The sequence below is a fragment of the Oncorhynchus clarkii genome, chromosome 25 (assembly GCF_045791955.1).
Source record: "Oncorhynchus clarkii lewisi isolate Uvic-CL-2024 chromosome 25, UVic_Ocla_1.0, whole genome shotgun sequence".
Classification (NCBI taxonomy): Eukaryota; Metazoa; Chordata; class Actinopteri; order Salmoniformes; family Salmonidae; genus Oncorhynchus; species Oncorhynchus clarkii.
This window is the reverse complement of record NC_092171.1, coordinates 2,249,716-2,265,393: the sequence shown is the minus strand read 5'-3', so window position 1 is coordinate 2,265,393 and position 15,678 is coordinate 2,249,716. Positions and strand designations below refer to the sequence as shown.

Genomic DNA, 15,678 nt, shown 5'->3' with positions numbered 1-15,678 from the left:
TCAAAGGGAAACCTGGCCGTAAGCTGCCCAGTCACACAAGTATACCCGAAGACCTAAATTCCTTCAATGCTTGCGTCGAGGCAAGCACCACTGAACCGTGCATGAGAGCACCAGCTGTTCCAGACGATTGTGTGTTCTCGCTCTACGTAGCCGATGTGAGTAAGACATTTAAACAGGTTAACATTCACAAGGCCGCAGGGACAGATGGATTACCATGACGCGTACTCAGAGCATGCGCTAACCAGCTGGCATCTTCACTAACATTTTCAACCTCTCCCTGAGTTCGTAATACCTACATGTTTCAAGCAGACCACCATAATCCCTGTGCCCAAGAATGCCAAGCTAACCTGTCTAAATGACTATAAATAACTAGCACTCACATTTCGTAACCATGAAATGGCCCACATCAACACCATCATCCCAGACACCCTGGACCCACTCCAATTTGCATACCACCCCAACAGATCCACAGGTGACCGAATCTCTATTGCACTCTACACTGCCCTCTCCCAACTGGACAAGAGGAACACCTACGTGAGAATGCTGTTCATTGACTATAGCTCAGCGTTCAACACCAGAGTGCCTTTCAAGTTTATCACTAAGCTCAGGACCCTGGCAGGACACTTGGAAGTTGGTCCTCGCATGCTCTGAGTACACATCCTGGTAATCCGTCTGGCCCTGCGGCCTTGTAAATATTGACCTGTTTAAAGGACTTGCTCACTTCGGCTACGGAGAGTGTGATCACACAGACGTCCGGAACAGCTGGTGAGGTAGAGAGAGAGAGTCGAAAACAGCATGTCCGGTGAACAGGTCAGGGTTCCATAGCCGCAGGCAGAATAGTTTAAACTGGAGCAGTAGCACGACCAGGTGGACTGGGGACAGCAAGGAGTCATCAGCCTAAGGCATGTTCATAGGGATCTGGTCCTCCGAAAGAGAGAATTAGAGGGGGCATACTTAAATTCACACAGGACACCGGATAAGACAGGAGAAAAACTCCAGATATAACAGACTGACCCTAGGCCCCCGACACAAACTATTGCATCATAAATACTGGAGGCACGTCACTGGCCCCGTCTGACGATAGCCCCAGACAGGGCCAACCAGGCAGGATATAACCCCACCCACTTTGCTAAAGCACAGCCCCCACACCACTTCATTGCCACACTTTCAGATTCAAGCGCACTCGCCATTTCCTCTAGACCGACCTCACTCCAACTCTCTCGCCCCCTTGTTCTACTACCAACTTGGGCACATCGCCCTCGTTTGGCAACATTTGCAAACACAGAAAAGGGTCTTTATTTTCAATGTTAACTTCAATTGGATAGTGATGTCCCAAGGATCCCGCATTGAAATTCCCATTTATTTACAGAGAGCAGCTAAGAGCACGTCTCCGTGGTTATCGAAGAAGAAGTTATATTTTTTCAAGCGAAGAATAAGGGAGTTGTCTAGTAGGTGGCGGTAATACGTCTCCGTGGTTATCGAAGAATAAGTTATATTTGTTCAAGCAAAGAATAAGGGAGTTGTCTAGTAGGTGGCTGTAATGCAACATTTATTGGATTCCAACCGCCGTTAAACGTCATCGAAGAAGAACGTCTACGTGGTGACGTTTTTGTCTCTGGTCACGTGACTCATCCGAAAGGTAGCAGCATGGCGGAAACGCATGTGCAACCTCAAAACAAACTCCTGCAATTGTACAGTTTTAGCTAGCAAACCACCGAAACCGAGCGACAGGCCGGGGTACCGGCGCCCAAGTACACTGCAAGATGGACGAGGAGAATAAACTTCAGTTCCCGTCCCTTCCTCCGTGTAAGGAAGACCTATTGGTAAGTTCTAGCATGCAAAGCTAACGCAGCTAGCTAAAGTTAGCATACTCAAAAACAGCCCTTGTAACGTTACGTTCATCTTACATGTCATCTCTCACGCGACAAATGTTAGTTAAATGTAATCTTGTCTGAAGTATTTTTAAATGACCGTTAATTATGTTTCTGCTCAAATTAGATGTGTTCCGCGAACTAGCTACCTAACGTCAGCTAACTATCTAGTTAGTTTGTATATGGCCAATAAACCACGGCGAAAGGCCTAATTGCTATTATAAACTGGTTACAAACGTAATTTAAACAACGTTTTCATCAACATACCACGGGTATAACAAAACATTTATTTTTACAACTCTAATTACGTTGGTAACAGTTTAATAGCAATAGGGTTTGTGGTATATGGCCAATATACCACGGCTAAGGGCAGGCACGCGGCGATGCGTCGTGTGTAAGAACAGCCCTTAGCCGTGGTATATTGGCCATATACCACACCCCCTCGTGCATTATTGCTTAAATATACCGTTAAGTAGCTAATTAGCGTGCCAGCTAACATCCCTTGATTTTTTTCGGATATCTTCCACAGGACTGGGCGTATCCAATGAGGCGAGAAATGCAGGTAGCTATGCCCTTTTCTCCCCAAAGTGGAATTCTTGAAACAGGCAACAGAAGTGCTGAGTCATCTCATAATGATGCCAAAACCTGTTTCTCCATTGTGTTAGGAAATTCTACCAGGCCTGTTTTTAGGTCCCTACTCAGCTGCTATGAAAAGCAAGGTAAGTTGGTTTACCATAATTAAAACAGGGGTGGTTATTCTGATCTGCGGGGGGGCAGGTGTGGGTGCAGACCTTTGTTCCAGACCAGTCAAGCAGTGACACCTCATTCAATAAGTCAGTCTCGACTGACAATGGTGGATAATTGATTGGTAGAATCAGGTGTGTTTCTGCTTGGCTGGAACAAAAGCCTGCACTCACATTGACCCTCTAAGTGTGAAGGGCCATCCACACCAAGGACGATAAACATTTAAGTAGTTCTAATTCAAGTGAACAGCAGCGTCCACACAATAACTACAAAAACGGTGGGAAACTATTTCCATCATTGGGGTCACTTTCAGAGTGCCCAACGATACAATGTCAACAATCAATCAAAAACGTCTTCTATTGAAGAGTTCTAAATAGGAATAGCCGTTCGTGGGTGGACAGGAGGCAGAGCGCATTGTGAGCTTTCCTGAATAACTGGTTGTGTGAGTATGTTGTTGGCCACATTAATTATAGGATGACTTGGGCGACTGATTATCCACGACAGACAGCACACCTGTGTCAGAAGCCAATTTCTTCTAAAATACACCATATGAGGGGCCTGCTAATGTACCTTTCTGAAACTTGTAAACCACTGGTGTCAAATTATGGAGGGCTGAGTATATGTGGATTTTTGCTCTTCCCTTGTACTTGATAGATGAATTAATATTAGTAAGGAACTCTCCATACCCGGTAGTTAAGGTCTTAATTGAAAGGAAAAAACTAAAACCTGCAGACACTAGGCCCTCTGTGGAATGTGTTTGATAGCCCTGCTGTAAACTGTCGAATAGACCCATAACTGATCCAAATGGTTGCATAATCAGGCCTTGCCTAATGCAGTTATTTCAGCATGAAGCATGCATTCAAAATAGGACATTTGAGCTGTTATTAAAATTAGCTTACATCACTGCAGTTTACAGTCCAGACAATAATTGTTTAGCCTACTTACTTGATAACAATAATATAATTTCTAATTTTACTGTTAGCCTAGGTAGAGTAATTTAGTTTAAAAACGTAGGCTTAATCAATAGTGCAACTTTGGTCTGCAGAGCGCAGCCATTTCAAAATGGTAACTCTTTTTTTAATACTAGGCCTGTTCAAGGAGAGAAGCAGGCTTGCTATTGCTTATTGCTGAATTTAAAATAGCCCTACAAGCATAGGCCAAAATAATATTAACTTCAGTTATATAATGCTTTTCAATACAAGTAACAGTGCTTAATATAATAAAATAAAAGTACTGAAGAAACAAAGACTGGAGAATAAAAAAAGATGGCTTATTAAAATCATACTTTGAAATCATCTTTATAAAAGTGTGTCTTCAGCAGTGATTTAAAGACGCACTGAATTTGCATGCCTGGTCTCCTCTGGCAGATCATTCCAAAGTTTTATGTGCCCTAATGGCAAATGCCCGGTTTCCTTTTGTTTCCAACCTAGACTTTGGAATGGTCAACAGTGCCCTGCCAAAGAATCTCCGGTTGCGACCTGGCTCGTAAGGAGATTAAAATATCAAAGATATAGGATGGGGCTAAACCAAGCCTTACATTTTATAATTGCATTAATCAAGTTTATTCTGAAAGGGACTGGTCGCCAGTGTAGAGAAGCTAAACTCTCAGCTACAGCACGACAAGTGGTACCGGAGCGCCAAGTCTTAGACAAAAAGGCTCCTTAACAGCTTCTACCCCCAAGCCACAAGACTGCTGAACATTTAATCAAATGGCTTCCCAGACTATTTGCATTGACCCTTTATTTTATTAAGTTATTATAAAATGTTTTGCTCAGGCTCGATCTACACTCACTGGACCCTAACCACACACAGACATGTATATTAACGCCACACGTATACATTCACACCCTTCACATATGCTGCTGCTACTCTGTTTATCTATGCATAGTCACTTTACCCCCACCTACATGTACATATTACCTTCACTAACTCGTACCCCTGCACATTGACTCGGTACCCCTTTTTATTGTTATTTTATCGTTACAATTTTTCCTTTAGTTATTTGTGTCACAAAAAAATGTACTTTGAAAAAACTCAGCATTGTTGGTTAAGGGCTCTTAAGAATTTCATGTTATGGTCAATACCTGTTGTATTTGGCGCATGTGACATACATTTTGATTTGAAAATAGGTGTGTTATGGTTACATTTTCGTCTGCCTATTAAAGCAGAGCTGCAGAATATTGAACAAACTGCGGACGTTGGAGTTATTTGACTGCGGCGTATACAAAGAGTTACAGTAATCTAGGCATGAGGAAATAAAAGCATGTATTACTTTATCCAGATTAGTGACTAAAATATAATCATTACTGCATCTATGTTAACATGATAAAAGAAGGACTGGACAGCCTTTTATATGCAGGCTGAGGTTTAGGTCAAGGTCAAAGAAGACACCAACGGTTTCTAGCCGTAGTCTTTTTATTGGTGGACAAATGACCAAGGATATTTCAAATCTGGGTTCTAGCAAGGTGGTGGCCAAATAAAACATCTGATTTCTTATAATTGAGCTGGAGAAAATTGTCAGACATCCAACATTTGATGTCAGCAAGACAATTGTGAACGGTGGCTACGGTAGCTTGGTCACTGGGTCTGATATGCATGGTATTCGTTGTCCAAAGAAATTCTTACGTGTAGGTTCCTTCTCGACAATGCATTCCTTCTCGACAATGCATTAACATTAATCAATCATAGGTATAATCGAGGAAGGCATAATTTATAGTCCAATATTTACTTGTGTATTGGGGGATGGGGGGCAGTGTATAAACTTAGCAAATTGAATAGATGCTGGTGACAAGACTGAACCACCCATGCTCACTGAGAAATCTCTGCCACATAGATATGACCAAAATCAGTGGAGGGCAAAGCAGGAGATTCCCACCCACCTTTCCAGGTGGTCAACAAGGATGTTATGATCAATAGTATCAAATGCACCACTGGTTGTTGTTGTTGTTGATTTATTAGGGTCCCATTAGCCGACAGCTAGGCTTACTGGTGTCCAACGCATAACAAAAAATACATTTCAGACCAAATGTTTGCACAGAACAGACAGAGATCAGCACAGTGAAAAATATCCAAACGTAATAAACAACCATTCGAAAAATGCGAATCACTTGCAAACCAAATCACTTGACCAACAAGGCAAGCAGTAACATGCTGTAAAAGATGCATATGCTAAATGGCGTTTGTTGAATTGCTACATTGAAATATGAGTTTCTATATAATTTTCCCTTTACATGTACACTTAAGTATTATTTGCAGTTGTCACTGACAATGAACATGAACTGAATGGACCTTATTAATCAAGCTGGGCTCTGAGTAGAAGTAACATGGTAAATGTAAATCTGGGGCATAATTTGTGGATGTCCGTCATCCTTTTCATGTATGTTACGAATTACAATTTACTTAAAGCCTAATCTAGACCCCCTCCCTACAGTGTAATTATAGACCCATCTCTAAACGCCATTTTGTATCCAAGATTTAGAAAAAAGTAGTTTTCAAGCAATTGGTGGCGCATCCGCAAAGAATGTTGTCTCATAGTTCAATGGCTGTGAGTTCTAATCCCACTTGAGTCAGATGTCCCCCCCCAAATTCTTAATTTACAATATTCATCCCGTACAATATACATCCATCTATTTCTGAAAAATGAAAACAAACCTTTGACAGGGTTGTAGTAGTAGTAGTTGTTGGTTTTTATACAGTACCCAAGACCAATGTTCCCTCCAAATAAATTAGGCACTGAGCAAATTTCAGGTCTGCTGAGCTCAGACTAGAACCCTGTGAATATTCTGTGCAACTTTCAGCCTACCAGAGTGGCCTACCATAATCTATGGAGAAAGTACATCCCATAACATTTTAACATGGAACTAGCTGTTCTATCATTTCAGCCTACAGTAGCATCCAATGTGTGGCCCAGCGTCATTCCGGTTTGGCCGAGGTAGGCCGTCATTGTAAATAAGAATTTGTTCTTAACTGACTTGCCTAGTTAAAAAAAGGTTACACACACACACCACTGACCAAAAGGTTTTGTTGGCATTTATGTATGTCCCCATTACCAGTAAAACAGAATCAAAACTTATTTATTTCAATTATTTGCTGTTTCATTGTTCATTTGTTCAGTCGTTTCATTCTCAACCAGGATTTCTATTGAACGCCATTTGGCATGTCAAAAAAGATACACGTCAAATAAGCTTGTTGACCAATCAGGACCTGAGTATGACTGCACGTCACATAATAAGTTAACGCGTTCGTTCATTTTTTAACGTAGGAATTACACTATCACTCTTATTTCATATGTCACAATGATTCATCGATACGTATGCTATGATGCTGGTAAAGTTGTCTCGCTCACCTACAGTGCTCGTCATAAAAAAAGCTAGCTAGCTCATGGATGCAAACAATGTTCTTCCTCAAAAACAGCAAAACGACAATCTGTTTCAGTAGCTATAGTTAGCTAGCTAACAATATAGCTAGGTGTTAGGTTCTAATTCTCATAGGTAAAAACTCAATGGACACTATGAAAGCTTTCCCCAGAGGATCAATACAGCTGCATTCGACAAACATTTTCACACAAGCACTGATATTTAAGCCTTCCTCCTACGCCGAGTCTCCTCATTCACATCTGTACAAACATTGTCTTTACTGCTAGGGAGGATACGAAGTGATATGGGCCATAAACTTTTATTTCTCCCTTTACGTGACCAGACCTGATCTCGACCCGACCCCCATCACTAATCCATGGCTCATCTATGTGAAGCTAGCCACAATAAGGATTAGCCACAACAGTGGACTTTGCGGTTAGCCTTCAAAATAAGTGTCATTGACAGCGATGCAAATGAATATTAGAATTATGCCGTATTTTTTTATTTATCCGTTATTTTACCAGGTAAGTTGACTGAGAACACATTCTCATTTGCAGCAACGACCTGGGGAATAGTTACAGGGGAGAGGAGGGGGATGAATGAGCCAATTGTAAACTGGGGATTATTAGGTGACCGTGATGGTTTGAGGGTTGGATTGGGAATTTAGCCAGGACACCGGGGTTAACACCCATACTCTTACGATAAGTGCCATGGGATCTTTAATGACATCAGAGAGTCAGGACACCCGTTTAACGTCCCATCCGAAAGACGGCACCCTACACAGGGCAATGTCCCCAATCACTGCCCTGGGGCATTGGGATATTTTTTTAGACCAGAGGAAAGAGTGCCTCCTACTGGCCCTCCAACACCATCTGGTCTCCCATCCAGGGACTGACCAGGACCAACCCTGCTTAGCTTCAGAAGCAAGCCAGCAGTGGTATGCAGGGTGGTATGTAATTGAATAGATCGTGCTAAATGGTATATAAAATCAACAAAAGACAATTTGTTTGACAATCTCTTTAAATCACACTAGATGTATTATACTTTAGAAATGCATTGGGGCATACTTATTTCACTGTATAGCCTTACCTATGGATTGTGGATCAATGACATGGGGTATCAGTCTACTCAGTGACACCAGAGAACATTAGTATTGTAGCTCTTATTGTGGGATTCAATTGAATTGAGCCACATTTATTGTCAACCTATGTGTATTGAACACCATTCCCAAGGAAAAACAATACTGTGTGGATGTTTTGGAGTCTGATACCTCTGAGGGGGACATTGGGGGAAAATATATTGGGTATTGAGTAGACTAATACCCCCATTTCATTGATCCCCAATCCTTAGGTAAGGCTGTACAGTGCAATATGAATGTCAATACACACAATAGGCTGACTGGGGAGATGATTTGACATGGTCACAGTCCTGCGATTAGAGCTACAACGCTAATATTTGTATAAACTCTTCACAGTTGTGTTCTGTGTGTGTCACCGAGTAGACTGATACCCCATTTCATTGCTTCACATTCCAACTTTGTTTAACATGATGTAGTCTAAATATGGCATGATTCCACCAATTGTAACCTTCTGCAACACTTTCAAAGGGGTACTTTTATTTTGAAGGCAAACCGCAAATTCCACTTGTGCCTAATCCTTATTGTGGCTAGCTTCACAACACAACCCGGTCATTTCGAGCCTCGCTAGCCAGATGAAGCTAGCTGGCTGCTTATAATGTTAGCTTTGGGCAACAGGGTTAAGTAGCTGGCTAGCTATTTATGTTCATGAACTGAAGTTCAATTTCAATAGGCGAACAACAAATGGAACCTAGCAAATACTTACTCACAAGGATTCCTAAATCATTGCTAAGAATAGTGAAAATGCCGTTTCTACTGGTCATTATTTTCGGGCTGGTTGTATTGGTGCTAGCTAGGTACCAGCTAAAGCTTGCAAGCTACCCCAGAAGTTGCGATCAAACAAATAATGCTTTATAACCAACGCGGTATTGTAAACGCATCGTTCGTGGCCGGTGTTTGCAGACTTTTTTTTGTACGGCTTTGACAGTGCTACTGATGGTAGTGGTGGCGCTTGGCTTGCACGTATATTCTGAACACAACATTCTATAATAGAACTGTTATTTGACGTGTCAAATAGTGTTATTGTCAAATAGTGTTATTTGACGTGTATCTTTCTTGACACGCAAAGACCCAAATGGCGTTCCATAGTATGTCGTGAAGCAAATAGCAGTGACGCTATTACTGTGTAACTCCGGTAGGGAAACATTTGAAAAATGGCGCACTTGGTAACGTTAGTGTGTACCGGTGCTCGACCAGTCGTGAAAGTCAACATCTCACGGCAGAACGACTGATTGTCAATGGCAATGAATTCCATTATCTTGACGTTAATGGATTTCGCCTTGGAGTTGTCTCACTTAAATTTTCTTTTTCAAATGACTGCTTGATCCATACAGCAGACACTGGGCTAGGTTAGGAATGCTATGTAGCGCAACATTTTACGTGGCGTCATTGCATCATTTACCTACGTATGCACGTCAGCTTTGACATTGTTTTTTTACATTGCCAAATAAGGTGCACTGTCACCTGCTAACTAAAACATCTGGATTTAAATGTTTTTTTTCCCCATTTTTTTCACAAGGTACTCTTTAAGTAACCTGTCTTATGTAACCATACCAAACATAACATACTCATTTGAGTTTCCCAGATTTTATTATTAGGCCTACAGCATGCAGTAGGATGTGTTGATCAGTTGATTGACAGGTGTAATATAGAACGATGACCTTGCCTCAAGTGTGGATGTTCGCCAACATTTTCTAGTTGTGTAGTTTATTCTCATAGTTATGGTTGGTGTCTTTGGGGTGGATGGCCCTTTAAAATTAGTTATCGAAATGTTGAAGGTCCTGGACCATAAAAATATTTTTTTTCAGTTTGTACAATGTGCTGTTAACTGAACCTTTTTGTCCTCTTTTAGCTTTCCATCCTTGAAAGACAGGAGATAACACACTTAGTGTGTGTTCGCCAAGATATTGAGGCAAATTTTATAAAGCCCAACTTCCCACATAAATTTCGGTAAGAATCAAACTGAGAATGGGTACGTGTTTAAAACTCAGCTAAATGACATCTCTCACTCAATCGATCAGCTAATTCATGTGGCCTGCTTTCTAATGTTTTCAGATACCTCGTTTTAGATATTGCCGACAATCCTGTGGAAAACATAATTAGATATTTCCCTATGGTGAGTTTCAGCATGAGCTAAATGTGGTGGATAATGTTACAATGTACTGCAGCCTGACCTGCCATGTTATTGCTAGTAGGCCTAAATGTATTTTCTCCTCTATCCACAGACTAAAGAATTTATTGATGGCTGTTTAGCAAGCGGAGGTAATAAAAATGTATTTAATTGGATTGAATATAGTCTTTAGAATTTAATTCCAAAAAAATGCATACAACAATGTGCAGGTACTTCTTTTCCTTCTACAGTGCCTTCAGAAAGTATTCACACCGCTCAACTTTTTTCAGATTTTGTTAGTCTGAATTTTTTATTGATTTACATTCATGTTTTGTCACTGGCCTACACACAATATCCCATAATGTCGGTGGATTTTTTTCCCCAAAATGTCTTGTCAATAAGTATTCAACCCCTTTGTTATGGCAAGCCTAAAGTTAAGGAGTAAAAATTGTCTTGAATAAAAAAAGAGCAGACATTGAGTATCCCTTTGATTTCATTAATTACACTTTGGATGGTGTATCAATACACCCAGTCATTACAAAGATACAGCCGTCCTTCATAACTCCGTTGCCGGAGAGGAAAGACACTGCTCAGGGATTTCACCATGAGGCCAATGTTGACTTTTTAAAACAGTTAGAGTTTAATGGCTGCGATAGGAGAAACCTGAGGATGGATCACCACAATACTAACTTAATTGACAGATTGAAAAGAAGGAAGCCTGTATGTAATATTTACGGTACCAGTAAAACAGTTTGGACACCTACTCATTCAAGGGTTTTTCTTAATTTTTTATTTTTTTACATTGTAGAATAATAGTGAAGATATCAAAACTATGAAACTATGGAATCATCTAGCAACCAAAAAAAGTGTTAATCAAATCAAAATATATTTAATATTTGAGATTCTTCAAATAGCCACCCTTTGCCTTGATGACAGCTTTGCACACTCTTGGCATTCTCTTAAGCAGCTTCATGAGGTTATCATAGTTCATATGAGGAAATCAGTCAAATTAAATACTTTAATTTGTCCCTAATGGGCAGGGCTGTGGCCATGGGTGGGCCAGGGGGGATGTAAGCTCACCCACTTGGGAGCCCAGTCAATCAGAACTAGTTTTTCCCCACAAAAGGACTATTACAGATAACTACTTCCCCTCCCTTTGACGATCAGGTGAAGAAGCTGCGTGTGGAGGTCGTGGGCTGGTGTGGTTACAGGTGGTCTGTGGTTGTGAGGCCGGTTGGACGTACTGCCAAATTCTCTAAAACGGCGTTGGAGGCTGCTTATGGTAGAGGAATTAACATGAAATTCCCTGGCAACAGCTCTGGTGGACACTCCTGCCGTCAGCATGACAATTGCACGCTTCCTCAATTTGACAGCTGTGGCATTGTGTTGGGACAACTGCACGTTTTAGAGTGGCCTTTTATTGTTCCCAGAATAAGGTGCACCTGTGTAATGATAGTGCTGTTTAATCAGCCTTTTGCAATGCCACATCTGCCAGGTGGATTTATTATCTTGCCAAAGGATTAAATGCTCACTAACAGGGATGTAAACAAATTTGTGCACAACATTTGACAGAAATAAGCTTTTTGTGCATATGGAAAATTATTTGTATTTTACTTCATCTCATGAAACATGGGACCAGCACTTTACATGTTGCGTTGATATATTTGTTAAATGTAGATAGTTTTATTTTGACACTGACATTTGAGTATTTTGTGTAGATCATTGATCAAAAATTACAATTAAATCCATTTCAATCCCACTTTGTAACACAAAGTGTGCTAAAAGTCTTTCTGAAGGCACTGTAATGTGACTTATTGTACTCTGCACCTGGATAATTGTTGGGTTGTGCAGAACAGTGCTTTTGAATTCTTATTTCCCCGTAGAAATCGATCTTGACCCTTTCCTTGTCTTGTTCACATAGGAAAGGTACTAGTTCATGGAAACGCAGGGATATCAAGAAGGTTGGTTACCTTGTGTAAAATATTTGATTTTGAACAGATCCAGTGTGTTTAAAAATTGCCTGCTTGTCTATTGATCTTGATTGATCTTCCTGATACTTAAAGATGAAGATTAGTATCAATCTTAATCAAAATAATTCTCTCTTCTTTCAGTGCTGCCTTGGTTATTGCATACCTTATGGAGACATTTGGTGTAAAATACAGGTAAGACCGTTCAAACCAAGCAGGCTTCATTTATTGCTAGCTAGTTCAGAGTAGAGCTGGAATGATAAACCGAAAATGGCCAACACGGACATTGACTTCCTCTTACCAAAGCAAATGTTGGTGATTTTGCTACACAACGTTTGTGTAGATGGTTCTAAAAATATAATTTGTTCAACAGTAAAATCCTATGCATTGTGTTGAGTCCTGCTATGAAAGTGTCTGCCTGTCCCTGTTTCGCTGTTGGCTGCTGACTCACTCCCTCTCCCCATGGTCCGTGCGGAGGAGAGAGCGATGCATGAGAGAGCGATGCATTCTGAGTAGCACAAGCATGTGAACGTTGTTCAAAATGCTATTGCGGGAAAAATAGTTTTCAATGCAGCTATTGTTCTAGTCACATAGAGGAGACTCACAGCTTTCTGTGAGTATATACAGTTCATTCGGAAAGTATTCGGCCCCCTTGACTTTTTCTACATTGTTTCTACAGCCTTATTCTTAAATTGATTTTTCCCTCATCAGTCTACACACAATACCCCATAATGACAAAGCAAAAACAGCAAAAAAAAGTTTTTCAAATGTATTGGAAAAAAAAACGCTATCACATTTACATAAGTATTCAGACCCTTTACTCAGTACTTTGTTGAAGCACCTTTGGCAGCGATTACAGCCTCAAGTCTTCTTGGGTATGACTACAAGCTTGACACACCTGTATTTGGGGAGTTTCTTCCATTCTTCTCTGCAGATTCTCTCAAGCGCGGTCAGGTTGGTTGGAGAGTGTCGCTGCCAAGCTATTGTCAGGTCTCCAGAGATGTTCGATAAGGTTCAAGTCTGGGCTCTGGCTGAGCCACTCAAGGACATTCAGAGACTTGTCCCGAAGCCACTCCTGTATTGCATTGGCTGTGTGCTAAGAGTCATTATCCTGTTGGAAGGTGAACCTTTGTCCCAGTCTGAGGTCCGGAGCAGGTTTTCATCAAGGATCTCTACTTTGCTCCGTTTATCTTTCCCTTGATCCAGACTAGTCTCCCAGTCCCTGCCGCTGAAAAACATTGCCACAACATGTTGCCACCACTCCTTCACCGTAGGGATCGTGCCAGGTTTCTTCCAGATGTGACGCTTGGCTTTTAGGCAAAAAAGTTATTGGTTTCATCAGATCCGAGAATCTTGTTTCTCATGGTCTGAGAGTCCTTTAGGTGCCTTTTGGCAAACTCCAAGCAGGCTCACACGTTTACTGAGGAGTGGTTTCCATCTGGCCACTCTACCATAAAGGCCTGATTGGTGGAGTGCTGTCCTTCTGCAAGGTTCTCCCATCTTCAGAGGAACTCTGGCGCTCTGTCAGTGACCATCACCTCCCTGACCAAGGCACTTCTCCCCCGATTGTTCAGTTTGTCCGGGTCTTGGTGGTTCCAAACTTCTTCCGTTTAAGAATGATGGAGGCCACTGTGTTCTTGGGGACCTTCAATGCTGCAGGCATTTTTTGGTACCCTCCCCCAGATCTGTGTCTCGACGCAATCCTGTCTTGGAGCTCTACAGACAATTCCTTTGACCTCATGGCTTGGTTTTTTGTTCTGACATGCACTGTCAACTGTGGAACCATATATAGACAGGTGTGCCTTTCCAAATCAAGTACAATAAATTGAATTCACCACAGGTGGACTCCAAGTTGTAGAAACAGGATGCCCCAGAGCTCAAATCTTTGAAATTGTTGCGCTTATACTTTTGTTCAGTGTAGTTACATTTATTGCAATATTACTTTTTACCATATCGCCAAGCTAGTCTCTCCCAAAAAGTATTTACTGTAATTTGTCGCTGATTATTGCAAACAAAGTGTAAATTTATCGCAATATGGATTTTTTTTGTCTATGAACTAGAGCGATATGGACATTTATAATGAGTTCACTCCATGTATTGCTGCTGTCCAGATGCATAGTGACCAAAGATCTAGTCACATGTCCTGCTGTATTTGGCTGGTTCTTCTGCAGGGATGCTTTTAGCCACGTTCAGGAGAGAAGATTCTGCATCAACCCTAACGTGGGCTTTGTGCATCAATTACAGGTAGGGTCCTCTGTATCAAGTTGTTGATTCAACCTTCCAAACAGCTCTCACCACTGATATACCAAAATGGCTTGAGGGATATTCAGTGGAATCAACATTACAAATTTGGCAGATAAATGTCTGCTCAAAACAAGACCATTTCTGTCTGAATGTTTGACATTGCTCCCTCCATCTCTGGGTTTTCTAGGAATATGAAGCGATCTACTCAGCTAAACTCACCATCAAGATGTCACCAATACAGCTGGGCAGATCATTCTCCCTGCATGCTGGAATGCCAGGTCAGTGTGTGCAACTTGCATTCAGGTGACAGTTCCAAGAACCTGGGCTTATTGTGTCACTGTGGGTGCATTTGAGATGACTTACAAACGGCCTAGAAAGAAGTCCATTGCAGTTGAGGTACTTATGTACCAACACTTTGTGGTTTTCCAACAGCAAGGCTCATTTCAACATGGCTGTCGTCATAGCTACCATTGTTCATATGTTTTTCATTAATGTCAAAATAAATTACTCCATCCTAGTACATTCGTGTACAATCAATGGGTGCAAGTCAGATAATTCCTATAATGCAACACATTGAAAGTAGCTGATTATTATTGATCAGTGACTGGACAGAATGTATGCGCTCATATGCCAAATTACAATTTCATCCCAGGAAGTTGATTTTTACAGTTTATTTAACCTCGTCACCAGTCGTTCTTTATGGATTTTTGACTCTGTACCTCACAGGCAGCCTGAAACGAAGCCTGGAAGAAGACTAGGATTTTGGGGGAATGCAGGTCACTGCTGAGCAGAACGGATAGGCTTATTATGCAGATAGCTGTCATCACATACAGTGCACTTTTTTTTTTTTTTTTTACATTTGTATTGATATAAATGTATATATTAAACATTTTCTAAAGGGGGTCAGAGAGCATTGGGTCCACTTCCTGACGTCTGAGACCAAAGGGAGAGGGGATACAATTTCTTAAGTGACTTGTTTTTCTTGAGCTGTATGCACTGAAGGTTTTATAGTATTTAAAGCATTTTGCATTTGCAGCGGGACAGTATTGCAATAATGCACTTTTGATACTTGAATTATTTTGCCAGAAGGGGGCAATTGGCGTAATAAGTAAATGCCCAATGCTGAGCCACACGTTAGGGAATATTGGACAGATCAGGTTTACAATTGAGAAACAGCTTGCCAGAGAATTAACAAACCACTGTTCAATAAACAAACATCTAACTTATGTCTTTTGTACTGTTATTTTTGCCT

The 15,678-nt window shown here is 41.1% G+C and overlaps 1 protein-coding gene across 1 annotated transcript; it reads left to right on the top strand.

Annotated features, from left to right (window-relative positions):
- The first annotated feature begins 1,611 nt into the window (after positions 1–1,611).
- Positions 1,612–15,652, top strand: LOC139383420 (serine/threonine/tyrosine-interacting protein A-like). Its single transcript, XM_071127961.1, has 11 exons — positions 1,612–1,823; positions 2,401–2,433; positions 2,537–2,590; positions 9,958–10,055; positions 10,161–10,221; positions 10,331–10,367; positions 12,137–12,176; positions 12,327–12,377; positions 14,354–14,426; positions 14,614–14,704; positions 15,153–15,652. The coding sequence occupies exons 1-11, from the start codon at positions 1,764–1,766 to the stop codon at positions 15,182–15,184; spliced, it is 630 nt and encodes a 209-aa protein (XP_070984062.1). The 5' UTR covers positions 1,612–1,763; the 3' UTR covers positions 15,185–15,652.
- The last annotated feature ends 26 nt before the right edge of the window (positions 15,653–15,678 follow it).

Coding starts and splice junctions, on each gene's coding strand:
- LOC139383420 (XM_071127961.1), top strand. CDS start 1,764: ATGGACGAGGAGAATAAACTTCAGTTCCCGTCCCTTCCTCCGTGTAAG. Junction 2,591..9,957: donor CAGCTGCTATGAAAAGCAAG/GTAAGTTGGTTT, acceptor GTCCTCTTTTAG/CTTTCCATCCTTGAAAGACA. Junction 12,177..12,326: donor AACGCAGGGATATCAAGAAG/GTTGGTTACCTT, acceptor CTCTTCTTTCAG/TGCTGCCTTGGTTATTGCAT.